Consider the following 13,282-nt stretch of genomic DNA (forward strand, 5'->3'; position numbering starts at 1 on the left):
TACAGCTTTTTGAAGCATGGCAGGAAGTTTTAGTCTGTTTCTTCGACTTATTTGTCTGTTTGTTTATTTTTGGATAGACTAAGTTTTATTGTCCCGTTGATTTTTCTGAACATAATTTATATTCTTTTTTTCTGTTTTACAACCACTGCATTTTGGGGAGTCTTAAATTGGCTTCTCCATTTATAGCAGTCTACGACATTCCCAAGCTAGCACACTCATTTGGCAAATCCCCTGTTTCATAACAATATTCAGTTATTAATTCTAAATACTTGACTTTTAAGTCTAAAATAATGTCTGGAACAAACATGACACCGTGTTTTTTCCCCCTTAGGCAAAAAAAAAAAAAAAGAGTGCTGGGACCAGTTTAGGTATGCGACTAGCAGCTACTGCTGCCCGAAATACAACTTTAATGTCAACATGAAAATGTCAGTGTCATAAGTTTCCAGCAGTGACATCACTACTGTTTCTCCGTAGAATGCATGGTAGTCTCTGCCACAAAAACCTGTTTGCCATCCAGTTCACTGATTATCAGCTTGGATGGCTTCTCTGAAACTGGATGAAAAGCTGACATGAACAAAGTTGTGACCGTTATTGTGTTACTTATTGCGATGGCTTCTCTTATCGCTGCTCCATCTGTACACCAAATCTTCCTTTAAGGAAATACGACTTCTGCCTTTAAACTGTATCACTTTTCATTTCAGAGTGGGTGGTATTAATACAATTTTAATGCCACGTTACATTTTTATGTCTTGGTAATCTTTTTGCTGGAAATTCAACAGAAAATTGTTTATTAAAAGAAATATTGCAAAATATTTCTCTTATTTTACACTTTATCCTAAAGATAATAATATTATTAAAACAAATTATTATTCTGGCACCAGTGCAATACACTAGCATACACTGCTTTACATTGTACAAAACAATAATAATTAATAATATAAATCAATTTGCATTAACAACCTACTACAGCTTATTATAGTATATGGGTTTTATTTTACAAAGCAAAAAATGCATAGAACAACAAAAAGCTCACAGGAAATAAAGCATATGGTGTGTGTGTGTGTGTGTGTGTGTGTGTGTGAGAGAGAGAGAGAGAGAGAGAGAGAGAGAGAGAGAGAGAGAGCGCGAGAGGGAGAGATACACACTTTGTCTTGTTCCATTGTGTTGTTATAAATGAGGAAATTAAGCATTTACATTATTTTTACACTCCAAGCTCAACTACACAATATTCTTACAAAATCCTTAAAGGCATAGTCCATCCAAAAATGAAAATTCTGTCATTAAGTACTCTCCCTCCATGTCGTTCCAAACCCGTAATACCTTCATTCATCTTTGGAACACAAATTAAGATATTTTTGATGAAATCCAAGAGCCTCCATAGACAGTGTCTGTAGTCTATGTGCCATCAGTGGTTCAACCGCAATGTTATGAAGCTACGAGACTACCGTATTTTTCGGACTGTAAGTCGCACCTGAGTATAAGTCGCATCAGTTCAAAAATACATCATGGTGAGGAAAAAAACATATATAAGTCGCACTGGACTATAAGTCACATTTATTTAGAACTAAGAACCAAGAGAAAGCATTACCATCTACAGCCGCGAGAGGGCTCTATGCTGCTTAGTGTAGACTACAGGAGCATTGAGCAGCATAGAGCGGTAGACGGTAATGTTTTCTCGGTTCATTTCTCTTAGGTAATTTCTCTTGGTTCATGTCAAATTAATTTTGATAAATAAGTCGCACCTGACTATTAGTCGCAGGACCAGCCAAACTATGAAAAAAAAGTGCGACTTATAGTCCGGAAAATACGGTACTTTTTGTGCATATAGAAAACAAAAATAGTGACTTTATTCAACAATTTCTTCTCTTCCGGTCAGTCTCTGCTATCACTCATGATGGTGAAGATGGATGTCCATTGAGGAAAGATGTCCGTTTAAGTTAGACATTACTTTTGGCCACTACTTGTATAACACTTTATTGAACATTTGTTTTGCATGATGCTTAAGAACACCTTAACCATCATACTGTCAGGCCCTGTTTCATCTGATGTAGGTTCACTTTGAGTGCATATATATACATTTTTTTTTATGCTTCTTTTAAAAGATCAAACAAAATGTTAGTTTACTTCTGTAATAACTGTTCTCTGCCATGGTTGTCTTTCCAGGTTGTTGGAGACGGACAGCAAGTCTTTACGGTCTGTGAATGGCTCTCGAAGGAACAGTGGCTCCTCACTGGTGTCTAGTTCATCAGCCTCCTCCAACTTGTCACACTTGGAGGAGGATTCATGGATCATGTGGGGACGCATCGTCAATGAGTGGGAAGATGTGCGGAAGAAGGAAAAACAACTAAAGGTAAGCAGATAGACTATCCATCAAGTAACGTGGGCAAATCAAATATATGCCACTTATTACTGAACATAAGGGTTTGCAGATGTCCTTTTTTTAATTATAACAGTAATAAAAAAAAAACCCGAATATACTGCACAAGCACACAGCTACTGATTTATTGCTGTTAGAAGGTGGTGAAACACATTACAAAACAGGTCATAAAACATACGACCCAGTTTAAATATATGAGTGATTTACTGGTAGTGCTACTGTGTTCATGAATTAAGAAAAATGGTAAATGTGCAGTGCCATTGCTGACTGAGGAAACATATAGAAACAACAGAAAGGGTTGGCTCTGCGAGAGAGAGGATTATATTTACTGATGGCAGCCAGCTATAAGGTTTGATATCAAATATAATATTTAAATAATAAATATTCAAATTTTGTAATTTGTTTAGTTTTGTTTTTAAAAAAACATGGTGTGTAATGACAAATGGTTTATAAATTTCATAGTGAGCCTTGCATCTATTGTTTGTTCCTTGGTATGTAGCCAAAAAAAAAAGCTTATAAAAATATACGACTTTTGAATGGCTGGTCAAACTCTTATCAACTTTATAGTTTTCCAAAACATTCCTTTACAACTACACAGATGCTTAGGCCTTCTGAAATATTTTCCATTTCCTCTTAAAATAATACTTAGGCAGTGTTTTACATAACCCGCTCACACAATACCATTTACAAGGAAACAATGGGAAAGAGAAAATGATATAAACCACTTTTCAAATTTCACAGTTGTCACTGTCTCACAGAACATACTGAACTCAGTCAGACAAAGTAAATGCAGTTTGTGTTTAATGTATGACCTCTTACAAGCCAAAGAGGAGGATCTCGGATGCTTCTAGCAAAGCAGCAACAGAAGTCTTTTGTAGAGCCTAGTATTCTAACAAAGACACATCTGTAGCACACCCCTGGAGTGCTTCTGAAGAATCTCAGTGCTGACAGTGTAAGTAGGTGGACTCTCATCTCAATGTCCCGCTTTAGAAATAAGCCATATAAGCCAATCTTCTACTGCGCAGATGAGCACAGGAAACGGCTTAATCAGGTCAAATATAATTTGGTTACAAAAACATCGAGCTTTGCTGTAGAAATCTCTGACATGGTTATATTTAGCAGCATAAAATGGTCTTATCCTGTCTGAGGTACATACCAAACCCTGGGGAGAATAACTGAATCTGAATCTTGGAGCCTCGAGTAATTTGAATGTGTAATCCTTCAAATAAACGAATGCTTTAAAGTTTGGCTGTTATCTCCTGACTTTCGGTGTTAATATTTAAATCAGTGGTTTGTTTTTGTTGCTTTTTTCCTAAGGAGCTGGTTAGGAAAGGCATTCCACATCACTTCCGAGCAATAGTGTGGCAGCTTTTGTGCAATGCCCAGAATCTACCCATAAAGGAGCAGTATTCTGAGCTGCTGAAGATGACCTCGCCTTGTGAAAAACTCATCCGCAGGGACATTGCCCGTACCTACCCCGAGCATGAGTTCTTTAAGGAGAAGGACAGTCTGGGTCAGGAGGTGCTCTTTAATGTTATGAAGGTAGGTTATTAGCCACTTTAATTTAAGTATATTTAATATCAGAAGAATCTCTTTAACTAGGACAAAGTAGTTATAGTTCATAGTTAGTTATAGGAATATAAACCACCTGATCTTTAACCTGTACACCGCCTGACAGTGGTTTTTGTTTAATGTCATTTGAAACCAGATTTAACACAAGGAAAACACCTAAAGGTCACTGGAGTTTTTTTAATTTATTATTATTTATTTGTTTTATTTTTAAAGATGAGTAATAATGGGGGAATAACCGATCTTGTTCTGCTCTTAACTGAGTAATGATTTAATAACTTTTGTGTTTACAGGCATATTCCCTGGTTGATAGAGAGGTGGGCTACTGTCAGGGAAGTGCTTTCATTGTCGGCCTTCTTCTAATGCAGGTATTAACACAATCAAAAAATATTCTTATTTAATAATTTATAATCTATTTATAAATCAAGTTTTTTTATGTAACATGTTATTACATAATAATAACAATAGTACAGTAATTACATAAGTTATTATTATTTACAGTCTGTGATTATGTGCTATATAATTGTTGCCTTCTTGCAGATGCCAGAAGAAGAGGCTTTCTGTGTGTTTGTGAAACTGATGCAGGATTACAGGCTGAGAGAGCTCTTTAAACCCAGTATGGCTGAACTTGGCCTATGCATGTATCAGTTTGAATGTATGATTCAGGTCAGTGACTGTCTGTTGAGTTTGTTCCTCATAAATCTATAAAGCTCAGCTTAAACCTTATATCCAATGCACGCTAAATTAAATGATACAAACGTATTGTTTTCACCATCTCTTTTGGTTTCTCCTCGCAGGAGCAGCTCCCAGAGCTCCAAGTGCACTTCCAGGCCCAGAGTTTCCACACCTCCATGTATGCTTCATCTTGGTTCCTCACCATCTTTCTTACCTCTTTTCCTCTTCCTGTCGCCACCAGGATCTTTGATATATTCATGTGTGAGGTAGGACTTAATGGTTCTCATTCTTTCTCTCCTCACACACTCCACTCTGCCTCCCATTTTAATGTAGTCAAATGTTTTGCATGCTAAGCTAATTTGAGAACGCAACACACCGGTGTATTTTAGTGGTCTGTTATCACTCTCTGGTGGCTTCACAGTGCTACTGCATATATTTTTGGATCTTGATTTTTCACCAGTAGGTGTCCTTACAGGGTTTAGAGATAGTGTTTCGTGTGGGGATGGCTATCCTGCAGATGAATCAGGCTCAGCTCATGCAGTTGGACATGGAGGGAATGTTGCAGGTGGGGTATTGATAAACATTTTATTCTCAAGGATAAACTCACATTTAACTTAACTATAGCTGTTATGCAAGCTGATACTTTTCTGAGAGGAAGTTGCCACATCATGGTTAGAGTCTAGGGCTGTTTTACAAACGAGTTTGTTTTGCAAATATGCAATTATTTTTTAAGTAAAATAAAGTTCTTTAAATTTTTGAGTAACCATTGGCTTTAAATGTTTGTCAAAAGTTTAGAAAAATTAAGATTTTGTAAAATATTTGAAAGAAGTCTCTGCATTTTTTATTTGATAAAAAGTAAAAACAGTAAGACTGTGAAATAATATTACCAATTAAAATAGCCATTTTCTATTGTAATGCATATGAAAATGTCATTTATTCATGTTATGGCAAAGCTGAATTTTGAGTAGTTAATTCCCCAGTAAAAAAATGCTTAAGATATTTGTGGAACTGGTGATACATATTTTTCAGGAATGCATTAATTACTTTTTTTTTTTTTCATACTTAAAAAAGAAAAACTTTTTACTTGCTGCAAAAATTTGGAATGGCAGTGTATCAATGGTTTTGACAAAAAAAAACATAAACATTAAAAAATAGTAAGAAATGTTTCTTGAGCACCAAATGAGATACACAAGACTGGAGTAGTGGCTGCTGAAAATTCAGCTTTGTCATCATAGGAATAAATAGTAGTGTATAATAATTGTAGTAGTAGTAGAGATGATTATAATATTAGAAAAATAATATAATTTTGGTATTTTCATTCCAATTTAGCAATTTCAGAAGGTCATCCCTCACCAGCTGGAAAGTGGACCAGACAAAGTCATCCAGGCTGCTTATCAAGTCAAGTACAATTCCAAGAAAATGAAAAAGTGAGTGTACATTATGTAAAGTGAATCTGTTTCCTTTTTTACTTTTTTACGTTTTTGGACATGGAGGATTTGTGAACTGTTTTTTTATGTCTTTTATTTTCAGGTTGGAAAAGGAGTACACTACAATCAAAACCAAGGAGATGGAGGAACAGGTGGAGATCAAGGTGAGACAGCCATCCCATTCCTGATAGTTTTTTGTTTAAATGATGCCTTTCTAAACCTTTTTGCCACTCTTCTTGGTATTATTAATTTTATTATGTGCTTATGGACACTGTTCATGGATTTTGATGCATTTTTATTGAAATTGTATATTTAGTTTTTTTTATTTTATATATATATATATATATATATATATATATATATATATATATATATATATGCATTGTTACGAAAAAGCTAGTTATCAGTGCTGAGTGTGTGTTCCAAATTTGCCATTTTTCTCTTTTCTGAGGGTAATCAATATGTTTCCACTCTTGGGAAGTTGTGAAAATGATAGTATAGATTTAAATGTATTTATTTATTAAAATTATAAGAAATTATATTTGCTGATATTTTTTATTTAACACTGTGGACAATTACTTGACTTTAGGAACCCCAAAAATGTGAAAAGTCTACAATTAGCTTTTATTTTTTCAATGCATTTTAAAATAATTATTTGAATAAATGCTATTAACTGAATTAATTAAAGCCCAAACAATGTTGCCAAATATAGTTTTACAGCATCTAGTACTGTGTAATAATGAATTGCTGTATTTAAGTCTAACATTGGTGATGTTGACACTCCATTACAGAGACTACGCACAGAGAACAGACTCCTGAAGCAGAGAATAGACACTCTGGAGAAAGTGAGTGATAATTAAGATTCAAAGCAAATCATTCATCATTCAAATATATCCATAAACCATTACATCCATACATCCATCCATAAACACTCATCTTGAATTGGTTCATGGCTCTCTTTGCCGTCAGTTATTCTTTGGTAATTCTTTGGTGTAACCAATAACAAATGCTTGAACACACCCGATTGGGTGTTTCTTAACTGGCTTGTGTGCATGTCATTGGAAATCTTGTTGTGTTTTATGAGGCTAGTAAGTACAGCAATCACAAAGAAAAAAAAAATCACCCTTTTGGGTGTGCACATGGTTAGTGCTTGTCGACATGTACTAATTTCAGACAAGAATGGTTGTCTTTTGAGCTATACTTTTATGAGCATGGTTAAAAACCCAAACCTACATTGGTGCATGTTGGAATATTCTCTGCTTGTAAAGGCATGTTTGTGTCATGCATGAAACAGAGAGCCTATGGTGCATGTAAGAAAAAAAAAAAAAAAACGCACGTCTACTCGCCTTCCATCTCCTCCACCGCATGGGACCTTTGTACTCAAATAAAGTACTAACTCAAACACCTTCAGAAGTTCCCCATTTGTAACCCAGGGTCGCGTTTGTAGCGCAAATATAGTAGATCTACAAACTTTAAAATTACACCAGTTTCCATTGTATTCTCACCCTACTGACGCTCAGACTTTCCTCTGCTTGGCCTCCTTTTACACTTTTCACCCTGTTGTGGTGTCACAATCTTGCTTTATTTCATAGCCACAGCACGGACACCATGTTCATTTTCTACCCCACCTCACTATGACCGCTTCAAAACTGCATTTATGCCACTTTAATAAATGTTGATCTAAAACAGTGTATTCGTAATATCTTAATGTAGGGGTATGAAAAAGAACAGTGTTTTCTGTCAAATCGGTCTTGTTATTTTGATCTGTGTTGTGATATCTTTTGGTCTCTCTCTTCTCTTTGCGGTTTCCTTTATGGATTTTCTCTGTTTTTAGGAAAGTGCTTCTTTGGCAGATAGATTGATACAGGTACAATTTTCACTGTCCTCTCCACCACTTATCTCTGTCTTTCCCGTTTAAGAACCCAGCAGTTCTGTCTTTAGCTTTGCTTCATTTTCATGATTTGCTTAAATATCTCACACCTACTCACAATCAAGAGTGAAATAAGGCAAATTCTGCGATTTCTGACTTCAGAAAAAAGGCATCACTGTGCTTAGTATCTTTGGGCTGCAGTCCTGATTATTGGTGAAATGCTACATTAAATTCCCCCTGTGATAGTCGAAAAAAATTAAGTGCTAAAGTGAAAGCCTAAAACTGCTAACAGCATGACAGAGCTTGAGATCCAGCATTATTTTTTCTCCATCCATACGTCCGTTTCCACCCATTTCGATTCTCCGCTCACCCCTCATCCATAATTGGTCACGTCAGGGTCAAGTGACACGAGCCCAAGAGGCAGAGGAGAACTACCTGGTCAAACGGGAGCTGGCCACAGTCAAACAACACAATGAGGAGACCAGCGTACTGCTGGAGCAAGCTCAAAACACCATCCGACAGCTCCAGCAACAGCAGCCGTTTGCGGTAAGGGCAGCTCCGAGACAGTGCCTCTTCCTGGATGAGAGGCCTGCTCTTTGAACACAGAAACCGTATGAAAACACAGTTTGCTGTGGCAGCCATACTTGATTGATTTTGCATTGTGTAGCAACAAAATCTAAGCGACCAGAGCTCAAACGGCATCTCTTGTAATGATGCTCTTTACATGCATGACTGCAGATCAGAACAGCAGAGCAGAGGTCATTTGAATGTACAACAGTGCCAAATGGGGCTTATGTACATGTAAGAGTTGTCAGATATGAGTGTAACTTAAGCAAGTGTCTTGAGTCGCCATTGTCTGTTTAACAAAATCTACACTCCCAACTGAAGGGCAGAATATGGTTCATCAATTATTAATGTGCACATGCTCAACACCGAGAGAAAGCAGATAATGTGTCATTTGCTGTGGGGAAAGTGCTGTTTTACATAATGTTGTGTTTCAGTTTCATTATGTTTTAATGTGGCTGTTGGTAGAACTAGTCTGTTTTTTTTTTTTTAAGCAAGGATGAAACGTGCATTGGTAAAACCAAACCACAAAAGCTGTTTAGATGTTATGTACTTGAGTATTCAGTGCTAACACAATGAATGATCGACAGAATTTCCACTCACCAAATTTCTGTTTTTCAATTTAGAAGGGGAACCCACGCTACTCTGAAGAGTTCATCCTGCAGTTGGAGAGGGAACTGGTGCAGGCCCGTCTTCAAGAGGCTGAGTCTCAGTGTGCACTGAAGGAGATGCAGGACAAGATTCTTGACATGGAGAAGGTGGAACAACTTTTCTCAAGCACACAAACCCGTAGGATGTTGTGGTTTTCCACCGTCGTGGATTTGTCGTACAATGATGCAGTTGGCTACTTTGCTACAAAACCTGCTAATGAAGAAATATTTTTAATGCATATTGCAAGTTTCAAGAATATGTAATTTTACATCCTTAATTGAATTGCACAAGCCGCATTTAATGATCACAAGCAATAAATTCACATGCAAGAATTATTAAATATTGAACTTTCTGTTCAAAGAAAACTGAAACAAAAATATATCATGGTTTCCACCAAAAATATTAAACCCAATTGTTTTAAACATTTATAAGAAATAATTAATAAAGTTGTTTTAAATTGTAATATATTTTAAATTTTCCTGTATTTTTAATTAGTGGAAGGCAAATGTGTGTTGTGACTGGCTCCAGGACCCTGACTGTGGAAAACTGCTTTTTGTTTATTGTTATACAAGCACTCCTTGTGCTTACTCTCATTTAATTATTTTGTTTCGGTTTCAGAGAAATGCATCCCTGCCAGATGAGAATAATGTGGTACGTCTTCAGGAGGAGCTAATTGGTGTAAAGTTGAGGGAGGCAGAGGCTCTAACAGGCCTTAAAGAGCTTAGACAGCAGGTCAGAGACCTGGAGGAGCACTGGCAGGTAAATACACACTCTCAGAGACAGCTGTTTTATCCATAGTTTGAGGATGTGTGTAAGTGTGTGTGCAAGCTCTACAGTGTTGTAGATTTACCATGTGCTGAACCTTTCATGCTTCCATTTAACTCACAAATGTTTAAGTAAAGTACTTTGGTGTTGTGTGCAGAGGCATCTGGCACGCACGGCAGGCCGCTGGAAAGACACTCCGCGGAAGAATGCAGCGAGCGAGTTTCAGGATGAGCTGATGAGCGTGAGGCTCAGAGAGGCAGAGGCACAGGCAGAGCTCAGAGAAATCAGACAGAGGATGCTGGAACTGGAGACCCAGGTCTCATTCACATACAATTGCTCATCTTTGTTGTAGAAGTGTTGGGTGTTCATGAGAAGGCCAGTTTCTAAGCTTGTTTAAGGGGTGTCCCAGACTAACGATTTACATGGTCGATTCAGAATTGTAAAATCTTTCTAAGTCGACTCAGTTGAATCGCATGTTTGGGGACAGGAGAACAAAACATTACCGAGTCAAGTAATCGGACATCCGACAGTCATAAACATTGATGTTAACACACAGGGAAAATGTCGCAGAAGCAAACGGGGTAAATAATGTTTTATGTTTTGATTAATAGATATCTAACATTGGTCGGCCACATATCATGTCGTTACTTACGCTGACGAAACCAAAGATTTGCACTGAATAAAACCAAATTATCTGCTAATATGAGATTGGTAATCAGGCTTATCTTATCGAAGCATCGAATCTTCGACTATTGAGTTACCCCTAGCTTGTTTTAACCGTTTTAAATATTGTTCAATTAATCATCAGACACAGACTTTGCCTGGCTACATCTATATCTTTTTTAAGGATGTTTAGGGTGGGTAATCTAATATTACCAAAATAATTGACTACAAAACAAAATTATTTACACACAACAAATTAAAATTGCACTTAATTCTAATAAAATAGCTAAAAATTAATTTATGTTTGAACCCTGTACTGCAGGCCACCGACTTTACACACATATTTAGCCAATAGAGGGAGACAAAGTTAATTAATCTATACTCAGACATTCATTTTATTGAGTTTGGGCACTGCCTTATCACTTCAGATTTGAGTTGGTTATCTTAAACTCCAGATTACATGTAGAGATTTCTATTAATTAATTAATAAATTTTTCTCATTTACAGAATCAGATACATAATAATCAACTGCGGCGTGCAGAACTAGAGGCACGTAATCTACAGGAGCGACTGCAGGTTTTGACCAACCAGAACAAGATGTTACATGCAGAGCTGCAGGAGACAAAACGGAAACAGGCTGAAATAGAGTGCAAGGTTAGTGACATTCAACAGCTTGGTGCAAAAATACATTAAAAAAAATTCATATTGCTATATAATCAATTTGAATAAAGTATGTATTTCTTATATTAATTTACCAGTACACCTTTTATTCAATTAGTACCGTAATCTTTCAAAATAATTATAAAAAAGATAGAAAAAAGCAAAATATGCCTCTAATTAGCACATATTAATATGATTTGGTTACATTTCCTCATTCATGACTTAGCTTGAAATAGGGTTTAGCAGTTCCTGTTTTCAGCGCTTCAGATTGAAAGCAGCAGTAGATGCTGAGTGTTTCTGGTCTCAGATAGGCATGACAAAAATAAGCCATACAATAAAAGCTGAATATATATGTATGTTCACAGTGGAATCATTTCACAGTTTTTTCATTCTTTCTTTCTTCTTTTTACAACAGAATAAAGAAGAGGTAATGGCAGTGAGATTGAGAGAAGCTGACAATATTGCTACCATGGCTGAGCTTCAGCAGCAGATCTCTGAGCTTGAGATTCAGGTACAAATAAGAACAGAATCCACTCTATCACAATCTAGTCCTTTCACAGCCCAGCATAGCACAGTCCAGGACAACAGTCTCTCCATAACACAGCTGATAAAAGCTTTTTTTTAGTCTCTTAGCTTCTAGAATACCCATTAGATTTCACATTTATAATATGATTACATCTATCTGCTGTCATAGCATTTTTACCGGTCCACATAGTTTGGTTCTTGTGTGAAATATTTAAACTCTAGTTTGTAAATAAGGGTTTGACAGGTATTGTCTGTGAATACAATTTTCCTAAGAAGTGGTATTTATGTTTGAAAGGCCCAATTCTTTTTTGGTAAAAAAAAAAAAAAAAAACCTTGATGGATTTGTTATGGATTTGTTTGTTGTCAACAAATCATTTGGATTGAACCCAAAATCTTATATAAATAGTACACAAATTATATTAGATGCCTTTAAAAGCAGTTAGGTGCCAGGTACGATTTACAAATAAAATCTAAAAAAAAAAAAACGTAGTTTTTTAGAATCCTACATTAAGATGTGTACACACTTCAGCATTACAGTAAATAGAGCTCTCTCTCTCTCTCTCTCTCTCTCTCTCTCTCTCTCTCTCTCTCTTTTGTTGACTGCGACTCTCTCTTGATTTGTTGACTGCGATTGAAACCAGGGTGTTTTGATTTGAGGGAAAGATTAGTAAGATTTACAGAATTAAAATGAGATGAGCGTTTCATCTCTTCGGAGAAAACGCTGCCATCTGAAAAGGTAGCGTTCCCCATGCAGGAAGCCAAATTATTTTAAAGATTAGCTCAGTATGTCATCAGTGCTGTTTTATATCAGTGTGAGGTGTTTTACTTTCCTTCCTGAGACTGATATAACTGGGCTTTTTTGCATTCGAAACTAAATCTCACCTTTATGAGAGTGTTCTCATTTCTGTCAAATGTTCTTCTCTGCAGCACTTTCTTTTACCTTTCTATGAAGTTTGTTGTTGGATAGTCTGTCATCTCTCATTTTGCTGTTTCCTTTCTTAGATTTAACTTGAGTGTTGTATTTTGCTAGATGTATTTGTGTGATTTTGTGTGTGTGTGCTGAAATTGCATCAGCTTGCTATATATCAGATTAGACAAGCATGCTCCTCTTAGGCATGTGCAGCTCTTAGCTGTGGTTCTGTGGTTTTGGCTACCTACATGGTTTATACCCTGACGGCTGTGGGCAACAGATCTGGCTCACCATATTTTAATTCGCTTTTAGGCTGTTGGCAAAAGACAGTGACGATGAGAGACAAAGAGAGAAAGTAACTGCCCACTGTATATCTATCAGCCTTGAACAACATGAAATGAAAGCTAATTTGGGGGATTTAAATAGTTTTTTAATTTGTGAATGAATGCAATTTAAATTCCACACAGTTTATTGTGCTGTTTGTGAATTTATTTTACACTATACATGTTCTCTGTGATCATTGAATTGGATTCAAATGTTGTGTAGCTGATAGGAATTGTCTCTCTAACACACAAAATGGAACACCTGTTAATCTTTAAGTGATAAAGTAGCCTGAGTTCTGCAAA

At 36.3% G+C, this 13,282-nt stretch overlaps 1 protein-coding gene across 6 annotated transcripts in view; it reads left to right on the plus strand.

Moving 5' to 3' along the window:
• The window catches only part of LOC132161214 (ecotropic viral integration site 5 protein homolog), a 55,568-nt gene that overhangs the window by 32,148 nt on the left and 10,138 nt on the right, over positions 1-13,282 (plus strand). For 4 of the 6 annotated variants that reach the window (XM_059571103.1, XM_059571105.1, XM_059571107.1 and 1 more), the window contains 16 exons: positions 2,164-2,350; positions 3,695-3,919; positions 4,240-4,314; positions 4,487-4,612; positions 4,744-4,887; positions 5,097-5,186; positions 5,951-6,048; positions 6,152-6,212; positions 6,840-6,893; positions 7,883-7,915; positions 8,315-8,464; positions 9,109-9,240; positions 9,752-9,892; positions 10,056-10,214; positions 11,069-11,215; positions 11,637-11,732. In XM_059571103.1, the coding sequence (XP_059427086.1) occupies positions 2,164-2,350; positions 3,695-3,919; positions 4,240-4,314; positions 4,487-4,612; positions 4,744-4,887; positions 5,097-5,186; positions 5,951-6,048; positions 6,152-6,212; positions 6,840-6,893; positions 7,883-7,915; positions 8,315-8,464; positions 9,109-9,240; positions 9,752-9,892; positions 10,056-10,214; positions 11,069-11,215; positions 11,637-11,732 (1,918 nt within the window). The remainder of the gene's footprint in view (positions 1-2,163; positions 2,351-3,694; positions 3,920-4,239; positions 4,315-4,486; positions 4,613-4,743; positions 4,888-5,096; positions 5,187-5,950; positions 6,049-6,151; positions 6,213-6,839; positions 6,894-7,882; positions 7,916-8,314; positions 8,465-9,108; positions 9,241-9,751; positions 9,893-10,055; positions 10,215-11,068; positions 11,216-11,636; positions 11,733-13,282) is intronic. The other 2 variants (XM_059571104.1, XM_059571108.1) reach the window with 2 other exon arrangements.

This window comes from Carassius carassius, chromosome 17 (assembly GCF_963082965.1).
Source record: "Carassius carassius chromosome 17, fCarCar2.1, whole genome shotgun sequence".
In the NCBI taxonomy this organism is placed as follows: Eukaryota; Metazoa; Chordata; class Actinopteri; order Cypriniformes; family Cyprinidae; genus Carassius; species Carassius carassius.